The sequence below is a fragment of the Anoplophora glabripennis genome, unplaced genomic scaffold, assembly GCF_000390285.2.
Source record: "Anoplophora glabripennis isolate ALB-LARVAE unplaced genomic scaffold, Agla_2.0 scaffold1639, whole genome shotgun sequence".
NCBI lineage: Eukaryota > Metazoa > Arthropoda > Insecta > Coleoptera > Cerambycidae > Anoplophora > Anoplophora glabripennis.
The window spans coordinates 1-14,246 of record NW_019417732.1 but is presented as its reverse complement, the minus strand read 5'-3'; the positions used below and the strand labels follow the sequence as shown (position 1 = coordinate 14,246).

At 32.1% G+C, this 14,246-nt stretch overlaps 1 protein-coding gene and 1 long non-coding RNA gene across 2 annotated transcripts; both read right to left on the bottom strand.

Moving 5' to 3' along the window:
- Window positions 1-427: 427 nt before the first annotated feature.
- On the bottom strand, window positions 428-13,777 carry LOC108916180 (coatomer subunit beta'). The gene is made up of 6 exons (XM_018722386.2): window positions 13,667-13,777; window positions 13,250-13,601; window positions 3,845-4,489; window positions 1,316-2,879; window positions 708-804; window positions 428-646 (listed from the first exon to the last, which is right to left on the bottom strand). Exons 1-6 carry the CDS (start codon window positions 13,667-13,669, stop codon window positions 611-613), a joined length of 2,697 nt encoding a protein of 898 aa, XP_018577902.1. The 5' UTR covers window positions 13,670-13,777; the 3' UTR covers window positions 428-610.
- LOC111692465 lies at window positions 7,957-8,483 on the bottom strand. The gene is made up of 2 exons (XR_002763238.1): window positions 8,258-8,483; window positions 7,957-8,018 (listed from the first exon to the last, which is right to left on the bottom strand). It is a non-coding gene; the product is annotated as an uncharacterized LOC111692465 (long non-coding RNA).
- Window positions 13,778-14,246: the final 469 nt, after the last annotated feature.

The window sequence follows — 14,246 nt, the reverse complement described above, 5'->3', positions numbered from 1 at the left end:
AGCGAGCGGCACAAAGATAAATAATATTGAACCGTATAAAAATCATTTTATATTTTATACACATTATGGTAATAGTGTTTTTATATTATGTCTTAGTCACTCTTTATAATTTCGACTGCGGAGTATGGTAAAATTGGCTGAATCCAAAAATGGCAAGAAAATTGTTTGGACGTGAGGGATTCCCCTACTCACCAGTATCCCCCACTTGCTTCTTTCAAAAATAAAAATAAATACAAATCAGATGTTATAAAATAGATTTTTACACTATTAGCTATCTCGGAATCTCAGATTTAACGGGAGGCCGTGACCTTTCCCTGCCTCCCTTTGCTATGCCCATGATTAACTCTACAGATTGAGCAAATCATATAAGATCATGATGGAAATTATTAATCAACAAAAAATTCTATAAAATTTGAAAAAATAAACATTTTTGTAAATTAACAAATTTCTTTTGTTTTTAAATATATTACAAAACAATGCTTTCTGTGTATCTGATTATTGAAATGCATCAAGTTTTTTAAATGTATTTTTTTACATCGTATAAATAATGGAAAGAATACACAAGATTAATACTAAATGTAAATTAAAAATTAATTTGTAAAATATGCTTCTAATCACTTAATAAATCATCATCGATATTGATGTCCTGAAAAAAAAAAAAAAAAAATCGATAAATAAGAGATTCATTAAGTTGAATAAATACTAACCGTTGTATCAATATTGTCATCAATATTGACTCCCTCTAGGTCTAAATCCAAGTCATCTTCATCTTGTTCTAATATTTTTTTTGCTTCTATAGGCGATCTGAAAAAGTATTCAGAATTATTAAGACTTATTTTGAGTGTGGATGACTACAAAGTAATGAGTGATTGATTCCCCAATGAGTAATTTAGTGCCCTCAGTTGTTAAAACTATCAGAAAACAGATATAGAAAGAAAGGAACAAATATTCTCTTCTTATTCTCTGATTGACTAAAAAAAACTAATATGGCAGATGTTTAATTTTTTTTTGTAAGTGGTAATTTTTAGCTGAAATGTCAATTCCATGGTTCATCTCAATAGTACACTTTGTTACAAAGAAAGCAGTAATTTATATTTCTAATTTTCGTACATTAATTCTTTCATGATATAAAAAATACATTTGCATCATATAACATTTACAAAAAAGTGGCATTTTTTAAATTTAAAATATAGTTTAATGTTCGTCACCAATATTTTGCATCGGTTCTATGAACAAATACTAATTAAGACTAAATGGGGAAGAATGAAAATATTTTCTATAAAGAGTACAAAATTTGAAATTATATAAAACATACCTTTGTTGTATACCACTAGATGTTCCACTTTTTAATTGAGCTTGTAGTTCTGCTATAAGATTTCGTTCATGATTAGGTGTTACAGTAGTTGCAATAGTAGCTGGAAGAAGACTTTTATTTTGTTCTTCAAAAAACTTTTGTGCTGTAACTGCTTCTGACAATCCAGGAAACAGGTTTTCGTAAGATTTAGGATCAGCTAAACTTTGACCCGCTTTTTCATTAATATTACTTAATTGTGTTCTCCAAAGTTCAACAACCTCCGATATTTTATCTGGCAAATATGATCTTGCAAAAAATGCAGCTTCAGGAAGACGGCCTGTGCTTATTAATATATCTAAACATTTATTCAAATCACCAACAAGAAGGTAAGATAAAAAGGCTAAATTATGTTTTCCTTCAGAATGAGTACTTTCACCTAAACTACGGACGAGAGTTTCATCTCCAGAACTAGTAGCAAGCAAAAGCAAACCTCCATAATCCTGAGCTCGTTGCATACATTCTTTGGCTAATTCTAAATTATTTGTAGATGCCGCTAATTCACCCAACTGACTCCATTTGTGAGGATTGTTAGCTTCTTGAGCTAACGTTCGGGCAGTATTTAAATCCTCTAATGCAATAGCTAATTCAAATCGGTGCTCAGGGTCAGTACTCACTGCTAAAGCCTGTTGCTTAAAACCTTGTTTTTCTAAGAAATGTGCAACTCTAGTTCTATGTTCTTTAGGAATAGAGGGTAAAACTCGATCAGCTGTTGCAAAATCTCGTCTCATTACTGCAGTTTGATATTCAAGAACAGATAATAATAACTGATAACTAACTACAGCAAGTTCTTTATCTACTAAATATAAACGATCGTCCCTTGGTACATACCCTAGTACATACAAAGGTCTATCCAAATGTGCAACAGTAACAAGTTCACCTCCAACAAAATAGTTAATACGATTAACAGCATTAGTGTAAATAAAACAATCACCCACCCAAAGACCGGTTCTTACAGACTCATTTACTTCTCCAAGCACATCAAATGCAGATTCTACTCCATCTTCAGCAATTTGATTATTCTCGTGAGCCTGTTGTACTTGTTCATAATCAAATGATAAAATATAATAACTATCTTCTGTAGCGAGGCAAACCAGACGTCCATTATCAGACCAGTAAACTGCTCTAGGTTGTATTTCAATACGACGAATTAATTCCAAAGTATCCCAATCATAAAAAGCAAGGCCAGATACGGATTTTACACCCAAAAGATATCCACCAAAAATACCCTCTGCGCCAAAATCTGATTTGAAGTTCTTTTTTTCTTTGAAGTTTTTGAAAATACGAATTGTTGAACCCGACTCGCGAATAGCATATTCACTGGAATCTTGAGCCCAGACGAATTCCTGAGCACTGCCAAATGCTTTATTTCTTAGGGCCATAGCAGTGTAAATAATGTATTCACCATCACCACAAACCACAACAAATCTACCATTTGGATTATGCTGAATTGTTTGTGGATATATCTCACAGGCTCCCATATCCTTGACAGCAACAGGTAATCGTTCACCATCTCTTATTTCAGCTCCTACAAAATAATTGAGAAACACATGAAAAAATTGTACACCTACAAAACAAGTATTACTAAAAAAAAGTACATACAAAAATTCATTATTATGGCCCGGACAGAAGCATACAACTATAGATCAATCTAGATAGTGGACGAAAAATTTAATATAATACAATGAATTCAGAGCCACAATGAATATAATAAATTGTTAACACTTTGCAAGCTAATTATTACTACAGAAAGTGTGTACTGATGATTTATTCACTACAACAGTATATAAGCTAAATTGAAAAACAAGAAGGCATCACCCATCTGCACAATTCAACTCCTCACAAAGAATAATACTAATCAATGAAATTGTTTTGCAGGCTCTAATGATTATTGTATTATCAAATTTGGTTTTATAATTGTTTTGTGTACACTGAAAACTTGTTATGACATTATACACATTACCATCCTCGTTAAAGTTCATAAAACTTGAATATTCTGCAATATATCCGAGAGTCGAGTGGGACATTTTTGATACTAATTGTTTACAAATGTAAAACCTATAACAGTCATAAATAGACTAAACAGTTGCACTAAGAACTGTATCAGCTTTTCCCGGCCGGCGCTTGATGCAGTGATTTAAAACAGAAAAAAAAAAAAAAAATTTAACTGTTTTCAATAATTCTTTTTTTAATAATAAATAAATTATTTTTTTATCTACCAATTCACAAAGCATTACATTTGCACTCAATATCAAGTATAACATTAATATGGAAAATGTTTAACAAAGTCTATATTTCTATATTCTCTATATTTTTGTGCACATTTAATTATAAATTATAATTTCTCTTTTCCCCATCTTGCTTTTACATTAATAATTTTATTAACATAAATGCTGAAAATGATTTTTTTAATTTACACCTCTTAAAAATTTCTCTCCCCGCTTCTGTGAAATATAAAATCGTGTATACCACAGTCCGGGCACTACTTATTACCTTCTGGTAGAGCTTTCAAATTTGCTTGTTGTAATTCAGAATGACGAGCCCAAATTATTTTGCCACCACTTGCATCCATACTAACGGCAGGTTCTTCTCTTCCAACTTTAACTAATATGCTCCCCTCATCATACCCAAGAGCTACATTATTAGATCCTTTCAGACAACACACCGTCCATACTCTTTCAAATCCGTAGTTTAAACTACTTTCTAATCTATGAGTGTTAGCATGCCAAACTCGCACAGTTCCATCTTCACTGCCTGTTAGAACAACAGGAAGCTCAGGATGAAAGCATACAGCAGTAACATTCTGTGCATGCCCTTCCAATGTTTGAACACAAGTTTTATTTTGGTAATCCCAAATTTTCACCAAGCGGTCATCGGCTCCAGATATAAGGTAAGGTTTATCACCCCCATGGTAGTAGTCCACACAATTAACACCTTTTTCGTGACCTTCTAATGTAAAATTTGCTGTAGAAGCTCCAAGCTGCCAAACCTTCAACGTACGGTCAAGTGATGCACTCGCGAAAGTGTTGTTGTCTTTAGGATTTATGGCAATTTGCATTATGTAATGTGAGTGGCCTTCGAAAACTTGTTGGCAGGCCCAAGACTTCTCCCAATTCCATAATTTAATGAGCATGTCATCTAAAAAAAAATATTAAAAAAAACCTAAGCTTTAGTATGTAAAAATACACATCGGAAAATTAAAATGAACTAGAATAAGGAACAAAAGATGGGAAAGGAATCGATTCCAAAATAAATTTAAAAAATATTGTAAAATACTTGATGGATACAGGCATTCAAAAAATTTTTTCATATTTGTTAGTCTAGATCAGGGGTCGACAAGTAGTTTTAGGTGGGGTCCGGATACCTTTGACAATTTTTTACGAGGTCCAGAAAAAAATTCATATTTCTTACTAATTTTATAATTTTAATTTGCACTCAAATTTAATCTTCTTATTAATCAGTAAGAACTCAAATCAGTCACAGAATTATAAAATATTAGAAAAAATGATAAGGGTGACACTCAAACGTAAGAAAAAATATTTTTTAAATAATTTGAGTAATTCATACTTTCAAAAAATTTTTGGCAGTCCAGTATTTTACCTTCTGCGGTCCGGGCCCGGACCGCGGTCCGCCAGTTGCCGACCGCTGGTCTACACCTTGGGCCGCTGAATATGAATTTGGTATCGAATTGCACCACCAGGTTATGTTGTCAGATATGGCATTGTGTAGCCAGCTATTTCAAACATGTAAATGTAGTTCAATTTTAGGCTATAGTATAAACTAAGCTGACTATTTTAGGCTGTACAGGAGATAAAAAATGTTTCTTACAGCTGTTTTACATTGACAATTTATTGATGAATAAATTGACGAAGTTCTTCATGAATTAATTCATGAATTTATTGGTAAACAGTGTGGTTTTACACTGCTACAGACTTTGTCAAGTTTTTTGACGCATGAATCAGTTCTGCCAACGAATCAAAGAAGCAAATAAATTTCAAAAATGTCACCTTTATACTCATAATTGTAGTGATACAACAGCGGTACCGTTTTGACACATATTATATAAATATTAGTTTTTGTAAGTAACAAATCAGTAAAAACAATGCAAAACTAGCACGACGCCACACAATTATTTACATATTCCAATAACATAACCTCATTACTGATCTGAGGCTAGAAATCTGTTGGGTTGGTACTTCCGAACTTTACGAAGAAATTGACAAAAATTAGAACATGCTCTAATTCGTCAAAAACTTGATGAATAAATTCATGAAGATATTTGACAGCAGATTTGGTGCATTACACTTGTCCAATTTCTTGATGAAGCGACTTCATGAATTAATTGATCAATAAATTGTCAATGTAAAACAGCTATTATAGCTAAAGGTGACATTTTTGAAATTTATTTGCTTCTTTGATTCGTTGGTAGAATTGATTCATGCGTCAAAAAAACTTGACAAAGTCTGTAGCAGTGTAAAACCACACTGTTTACCAATAAATTCATGAAGAACTTTGTCAATTTATTCATCAATAAATTGTCAATGTAAAACAGCTATTAAGAATTATTTATAATTGTCTGCTGGAGACATCATGTTTTTTAGCACAATACAAATTTTCTAGGTTTATGACTAATTTCTATAATATGGATAGTGATTAATATGAACAGGGGCTAAAGTCAATATGATATCAATTGTGAATGTGGCAGGAAATCCAGTTATTTATTATACAGGGTGATTCAGGTTTAATCTGGATAACTTCAGGAATTGATAGAACAAGTTAAAATAATGTTTATTCATGATATAAACTTATTTACTAAAGCGCATCATTTCAGAGATAGAGGGCGTTGAAATAGAATTTTTTTTCCGGCTTTTCCCTCATAACCTTTGAACCACTCATCCGATTGAGGTAAAATTCTGAACACAAACACTCATTATCTTACATAAGCTTCTTAAGTTTGAACCACCTACCCCTCTTGGAAATGTATTTTGTGTAGTACCCCCTCCAACATTATTTCAAAACTTCAAAAAAATTAATTAATTTCAATAAAACAGCTGCACACCACCTTTGTCTCATTAATTTTTAAACATTTTCGTCTCGTTTTTTTCTATATTTGGCCTTGTTTCTGAGATATTTAATGAAATCCGTGATAGTGTTGCGCCTCAACCGAGTAAATTTCATTTAACATTGTAGCAACCAACGAATTCTAACCACTAGAAGGAGCTTTGTGTATTCTTATATGTACATGTGTTTTAACTGTAGCAAACATCTAAACAGAGAACTACCTAATAAATAAAGATAGATAGTGTCAAATGTAAACAATGAGACACAACGGCAGTGATGTACTGTCAAAAAGGCAAAATATTAAAATTTACAAAATACCAATACACATTTGAAAGGATTACTCATTTTATAAATAATTTTTACATATTGGTGATATAATGAGACGGTAAAAATTGAAGTAAAATTAATAAACTCTTTTTACTATACTCAAATTGTTTTGACACCAATACTGATTAATTAAATCCTTTTATCTAACACTTGTATATAATGATACTATAATTTCTTTGGTTTAGGAATAATGTGGCCTATAAGTCACTAGTGAGTTATAAGTCATAAGTCACTAGTAAGTTATGACTTATAAAACCCACTAGTGACTTATAGAAATCATAAAAAGACAAATGTTTCGTTTATTTTTCTAGTTTTTATTAGAAAACCAATTTGAAACAGTAATAAGTCAACAAATAACCTAAAATGCTACAAACTTACAATCGACCTACTTATTAATATTAACATTAACATTTATGGTAAAGCCGTAATTTGATATTTGAAGGAGCACCATCGAAAGTAACAGAAACTATTTTGATACCTAATTCACTTAAAAATTTTAAACTTTTTTTTAACAAATTAGCTTTTTCTCCACCACTTAAACTGTTTGTCAAGAAGTACCCAACAGGTATTTTCCAATGACTATTTATAGCTACAACCATAAAAACAAGGGCTTCCGTAGCTTCTGAAATATTATCCCCATATACTTCAGTACCGACATCAACATATCCAGTGAATCGCTTCCCATTCCACTCAACACTTTAGACGTTTCGTCAAATGCCAAATTGCCCAAAATTTAACTGTTTGTTTCTCTTACTTTCATTTTAACAGCAGCCAATGCTTCATTTGCAAATCCAGGTGGTCCATCTATAGATCTGTACCACAGAAATTGTTTTTGTATGTGGCAAAGCCATGTTAAAACTTCTTGCATAATTATAAGCATCTGTTGAATAAAAGCTTAACGTTAAGGCAAACGACCTAAGCTCTGGTGAATACTTTTTACGAGATTGTCATTTTCTTGATCTTTGATAGATTTCACCTAACATTCCAGGTGCTGATTCCTAAAAATACATATTGTTTACAGATACAGAAAGGATAAGTATTTTTCAACTTACATGAATGATACATTGAGCAGTTTCTGTTGTCATATTTATTTTTCAAAAATTTCAGAAGAGAATTAAGGCTACAAATTCTGGCTTTTAGACGACTCTTTTCCTACTGCAGACTTATTGTTTGCATTTTTATTTTTTTCTTACAAATACTCCAATACTTTCTTGCTCTTTTTGGACTATCCATGTCAGAAGTATGGCATTCTCCAAAATATCGTGGATAAGGCCTTTTCCTAAAAATGATGAATTATCTATTCCAGATGTATTTTATATAAACACTAACGGTAGTGTTTATATAAAATAAAATGGTAATATATAAATAGGTAACAAGGTAGAATTTTCTTGGTATTTTTTAAAATGTACTGAATAAAAAAAATGTTAGATAGGTAAGCAGATAGCAAAATTATAGGGTATTAGTTGTAGATACTATACAAAGGATATATAATTTGTTAATTATATTTTTATAACTTACTTCACGTTTATAATTTTATTACGATTGGGTGAATCCATTCCTATTTCTGATGCAGTTAAAGTTGATCAATGTTTTGGTGATGTGTCACCAAATTTCAAATATATTTCAGAAAGATCTGTAGCCTTATTTGTAGTAGATAACAAGCCTGATTGAGCACTCAGTGTCGATGACGATGAACATGTGGATATATTTTCTGGTTTTTGTTGCGGCAAGTGCAATGACTGTTCCGTAGGAACATCATTTAGAGAAATATTTTCCTTATTAGAACTGTCTGATCTATAAAAATTAAATAAAAAGGTAAAGAGGTACTAGGTAACTGTAAAGGCTTTTTACTTGTATATTTTAATCAATATAAAAGTTATTTTACCTGCTATAAGTAGAAGCTATTATTGGAATAGCTATCTCTCACAAGTACTTTATACCTGATGGCTTTGTCAGAAAATCATTAATCGCAAAATGATCAGAACAAACAAAAATGTTGTCGGTAATATTGACATCACCTAGGGAGAGCTTCCACAAGTTTCAGATTCTTAGGAAATCTAAAAAATACAGGTATTACTCATAATATACTTATAATATTACTGAAACAGGAAAAAATAAGTTGAACAATTAAAAAATATATATTTTTAATAATTTAGATAATGATTTATTCAGTATTTTATCAGTGCTAATAAGTACTAAATGTAAAACACCCTTATGTAATTCCTCAAACGCCGCCCATGTTGCTTGTTTACTTACCTGTAAAAAGACCGCTGCTCGCCATTTTTAAATAAAACTTTACAAATAACACACTTTCTAACCATGTCTTAGCACTAAATAAATGTCCATTCATAAAAACTACACAACAATAAGAGGAAAATGCCACACTAAACACAAATAAACTCAAATACATTAATAGCGGCTACACACTTTTCCTTTGACAGATGTCATCGATAATCATCGAAATGCAGACGTAGGCGGGAATATTAATTCGACCAATAGAAATTTGTATCTCCTGAAGATCTGATTTATTTATGTACATTCGCACATTTGCAAACAAATACATCCAAAGCTCCTTCTAGTGGTTACAATTTGTTGGTAGCAACCCATGAAAAACAAAACTCAATGATTTGTATAAACTCACGTTTGTGAAAATCATTGTTGAAAGTATTATTTCAAAAGTATTTTTTGTGCTTCGAAGAGGGAAAAAAGTCCTACTTCAACGCCCTCCATCTCTGAAACTATGTGATTTAGGAAATAATTTTATATCATGAATGAACATTATTTTGACCTGTTCTATCGATTCATGAAATTATCCAGATTAAACCTGAATCACCTTGTATAATAGTTATTATTATAATGGATAGTCATTTCGATTTTGTATTGTTTTCTACTGAAAATGTTGACAACAGTGACAGTAATGATTTTCTTTAGTTTTTCAACAATACTAAAGCAGTATTTGAGGAAATTTAATATGAAATGGCTGAGAGAACCATGGGCATGTGATAAGTTATATTTGTATTGCTGTGATTAATTAGTTAATTAAAAACTAATTTTTGATGGTCGTTTTAAGATAATTAACTATACTCCGCGGTCGAAATTATAGAGAGTGATTCATCGCTAGCTTTTGGACTGGTAAGGAGGATGAAACTTGCGGGGAACGAAAATCCATTGGCGTGTCTGCGTAATAGGCAACAAGATATAGAAAATATGGAAAAAAGATAATAAAACATAACATCTAATATTTTTGACAGTTTGATCCATTTTAATTATTACAACTTTTTAAAACGTCCTGGTTGTGTTTTTTTAATTTATAAATTTATTATAACCACGGAATTGGACACCTCACCTATGCTATGCGTTTCTAAGGACGCCTAAATCAAGTCCGTTTACACCCTCTAAAAAAACGTTTCCCTATTTCCTACCAAGTGCAAAAGATAGGGATAGAATATACAGGGTCGGAAAGTACCGATGGTCCATCTGCCGTTACATGAGAGCGATAAAGTAAGTCATAGAAATCCGTGCTATAGAGAAAGATGGCTATAATGAACGCGTCTAATAGTCACCGCCCATTTCGCCCTTCCACAAATAAGAAGTGGATCTTATTTGTGGAAGGGCGAAACGGGCGGTGACTATGAGACGCCTTCATTATAGCCATCCTTCTCTATCGCATGGATTTCTACGTCTTACTTTATAGCTGTCACCTAACGGCAGATGGACCATCGGTACTTTCCGAACGTGTAGATTGACGTTCAGTGTAACTCAGCCTATAGATGATTATAGATTCTATCGATGTGAGTAGAGAGCGGCACATCATTTAACATAAGACAAATAATATTGAATTGTTATAAAAATCATTTTATATTTTATATGCTTTATGGTAGTGATGTAAAATAGCATGCTATTTAGTTTTGGGTGATATATATCAAAGTATATATCAATATATATATCAGATGAATTTTGTTAAAAAAAAACTATACTCAAATTAGTTTTTTTATATTGCTAATGCCTTGCTGATTAATTTGACTCCAAATACATGTCATATATATGAACTGTTAGAAAAGTTATTAAGTGATATTTATTTTTTTCATATTTAGATTGGAATTTTTAATTTAAATTAATTTACATTTTTAAAATTTATAATTTTTTTTATCATATTTACATTAAGAAACTTTATAGTAAATGTAATAATCTATTTGAAATAGGTTGTTGTTTTAATTAATAATTTCATTATAATTATGACGGTAATGACTTCTAATTTTTGTTGTGTACTTAATATGATACCTACAATGACTGTTTATAAGCAAGTACGCTGTATATTAGCAATTTAGTTTTATCAACCTACAAATAAAAAATGGGAAATTTCTAGAACAAGAAAATTTAGTCTGTATATCACAATACTTAAAAAAAATTAAAAATATAAAAATTATCAAAAACTTATGATAATAAAGAAACTGCTTTAAAGTAGTACTTAAAAATCTGAAATTTTAGGGGTGTACTATAGATGGGGAGACCTAAGAGTGCTCGTAATTTCAACTCACCCCTTCCACCCTAGGGGTGCGGAGGGGGTGAAGGGTGTATTTTTTAGATGTACCCTATTTATTTTGAGATTTTTGGATTCTACGCATAAAACTACCCCCATGAAACGCATTCTTGTGGGTACGTCTAAAAGACCACCACTCACCCCCTCTGCACCTACTAGGGTGGAAGGGGTGAGTTGAAATTACGTTCGCTCTTAGTACACCCCCAAAATTTCAGATTTCCATATTTATTTTTGATGGAGATATGCCCAGGTGCCCAAGAACGATGGTCATCGAAAAAACGACGAAGTTCATACGAGGGTGGATTTTGGTTTTTGTACGAATTCGGCAAGAACGGGGAGTAGTTTTACGCGAAGAATCCGAAACTCGCAAAATAAATAGGGTACATTTAAAAAAAAACCACCCCTCACCCCCTAGGGTGGAAGGGGCGACTTGAAATTACATGCACTCTTAGCTCTTCCCATCTATAGTACACCCCTAAAATTTCAGATTTTTATATTCATTTTTGACGGAGATATGCCAGGTACCCAAGAGCTATAGTCCATTTTAAAATGTAAGGTTAAGTTTGAAATTTGTCTGTGTTGATGAAATGGCGGGAAAATTGATATATATCTGCTATTAACATATATATAATAGCTGATATGTATCAAAAACTGATATATATCAATTTGTTATATATTTTCACTCACATCACTACTTTATGGTAATAGTGTTTTTATATTATGTCTGAGTCACTCTCTATAATTTCGACCACGAGGTATAAAGCGCAAGATACAGAATTAGGTATAAGGCTTTACAAGTGCAGCAGCCACATTTAAAGAAAAATGCAGAAAATGATATACATAGAAAAAATTGTAAATCGATAGCTCCTTTTAATTAAATAAATCATTTAATACAAGTAAATAAGCAACAAAACAAAAAGATTTAGTATGAAGCTATTATATGGTCACACGTTAGAGACCGACCGATTAATCGGCTTTGGCCACATTCGGCCATTATTTACGCCTTCGGCTAAGAATCGGCTTCGGCCAAAATTAAGCCAAACTTTTTGCCGAAACCGTTGACGTCGAGCGAAGACACGGAGCGAGTTTGAACCTGCACCTGCAACACCCCAGTCGGATCAGGCAGGGATTACCCGCAATATGTTAGATGTTTTTAAACGCTGGGCAGTAGCTACTTTTATGTTATCTTATCATATTTTCGTTTTCAATTAAAATTTTCAGATTAATAATAATATCTTCGGCTTCGGCCGAAGGTTACCTATAAACCGAAGTTCGGCTTCGGCCAAAAAATCACATTCGGTCGGTCTCTATCACACATACATCTATTACAAGTGGAGATCATTTATGTGATGTAATAAATCGTATAGAAAAAAATTACAACACAAAATAAGTTGAGGCTACATCGTACGAAGTGTTTACAAATTATTAAAAATGTAATTGGTACAAACTTATTGAAAGATTTAAAAGATTTGAGGGATTGGAAAATTTCTACTAGCATGAACGAATGAAACGATATATTAGTAATGAAGTACGTGTGTTAATACTTTAGTCAAAAAATTCAAAAGTTGGCTTTTTAGGAATCATTATAACAGAAAGTACAACAGCTGCAGCTCTGAGCCTGTAACATTATTTCTAAATAATTTAATAAAGGTCAAATAAACCAAAAATTGCTATTAAAAAATAGAATTTTTTTAAATTTCTTTAAGTAAAGATTGTAAGTAATTAATATTTTATGTGTAAATTGGACAAAAAGTACCGAGAAAACATTGATTCAGATTTGTGTATTCACTTACACAATTTGAATCAAAATTGTGTATGTGTACTAACTGTTTTTACCTAGTGTTTGCATTGAAATAGTTGACAATATTGTTAATTTAAAGGTACAAAATATAGATAATTTTTTTAATCATTCATAAATACTTAAAATCAAAAATGTAATGATTTTTGTTAACTAAGTAATAATTTCTTACCGCTGCTAGTTAATATATAAGGTTGAGTTGGATGCAATACTATGCATCGCACATAATCTGAATGTGCTTCAAAAGAATGAACTCGATCTAATGTATTGTAATTGAAAACTCTAATTTGCATGTCATCTGACCCGCTGACTATCCAATTTTTCCTTGGCACAAATTTTGCAGCCCTTACAGGTAAGTCGCACACCTCGAATGTTTTCACTAATTGCTGATTTTCATGGTTCCAAACATTAATATTTCCACTATAAAGAGAACATAACATCCAGGGTTCAGTAGGATGAAGATCTACACATTTGACTCTATCTGACCGTGCAGTCAACTTCCTCTTAATGTCCAATCTCAGAGGCTAAGAGAAAAATAATTTAAGCACGAATTAGTGGTATAGAATTTTCAATAACAAAATATTATTACCATTTTTTAAAGATGTTTGTTTGCTGTGAAATATGTGCAAATTTAACACGATTAAACAAACACATTAACCACGACAGCTGTCAAAAAACTAACCAAAAATTACGTGTCATCCACCAACTGCGCAGCAGCAGAATAGCCAACATTAAAAATGTTAATGTTGGGAATGGGATTACTCATAGATCATAGGTTACACTTGAGACTAGAGTAAAAATAACCGGTTATGGAAATAACCTATATAGTTCGGCTGTCCAGGCCTATACGAGATGAGGCAGGATAAAGAGGGATAATTCCCCTCGATCCCAAATCATTGAGGCCAATTTCTAGCCACGGAATAATGGCGTTTGTCAGTAATAAATATTAAATAACTGGTTTTTATTTTTTTCCTCTGTTCCAAGTGTTGCATGGTTTATGATTACAATTATTGATAAATAGTAATGGAGACTATACAAGGAGCCCGAACTCCATAGGTCTGTTCCAACAAGAGTTAGGGATTGGTTCCGAACCAGTTCAGAGCGAACAGGCGAGCTGAGCGGACGTGTTTGTTTGTGAGGTGAAGTGCATTGCAACGAGCAAGATCTAC

Bases quoted from the DNA above. Each gene is read 5' to 3' on its own strand.
- LOC108916180 (XM_018722386.2), bottom strand. The intron at 4,490-13,249 runs GTAAGAAATTAT...ATTTTTTTTTAG, and splicing joins TTATATATTAACTAGCAGCG to ATGACATGCTCATTAAATTA. The intron at 2,880-3,844 runs GTAATAAGTAGT...ATTATTTTGTAG, and splicing joins TTTGAAAGCTCTACCAGAAG to GAGCTGAAATAAGAGATGGT.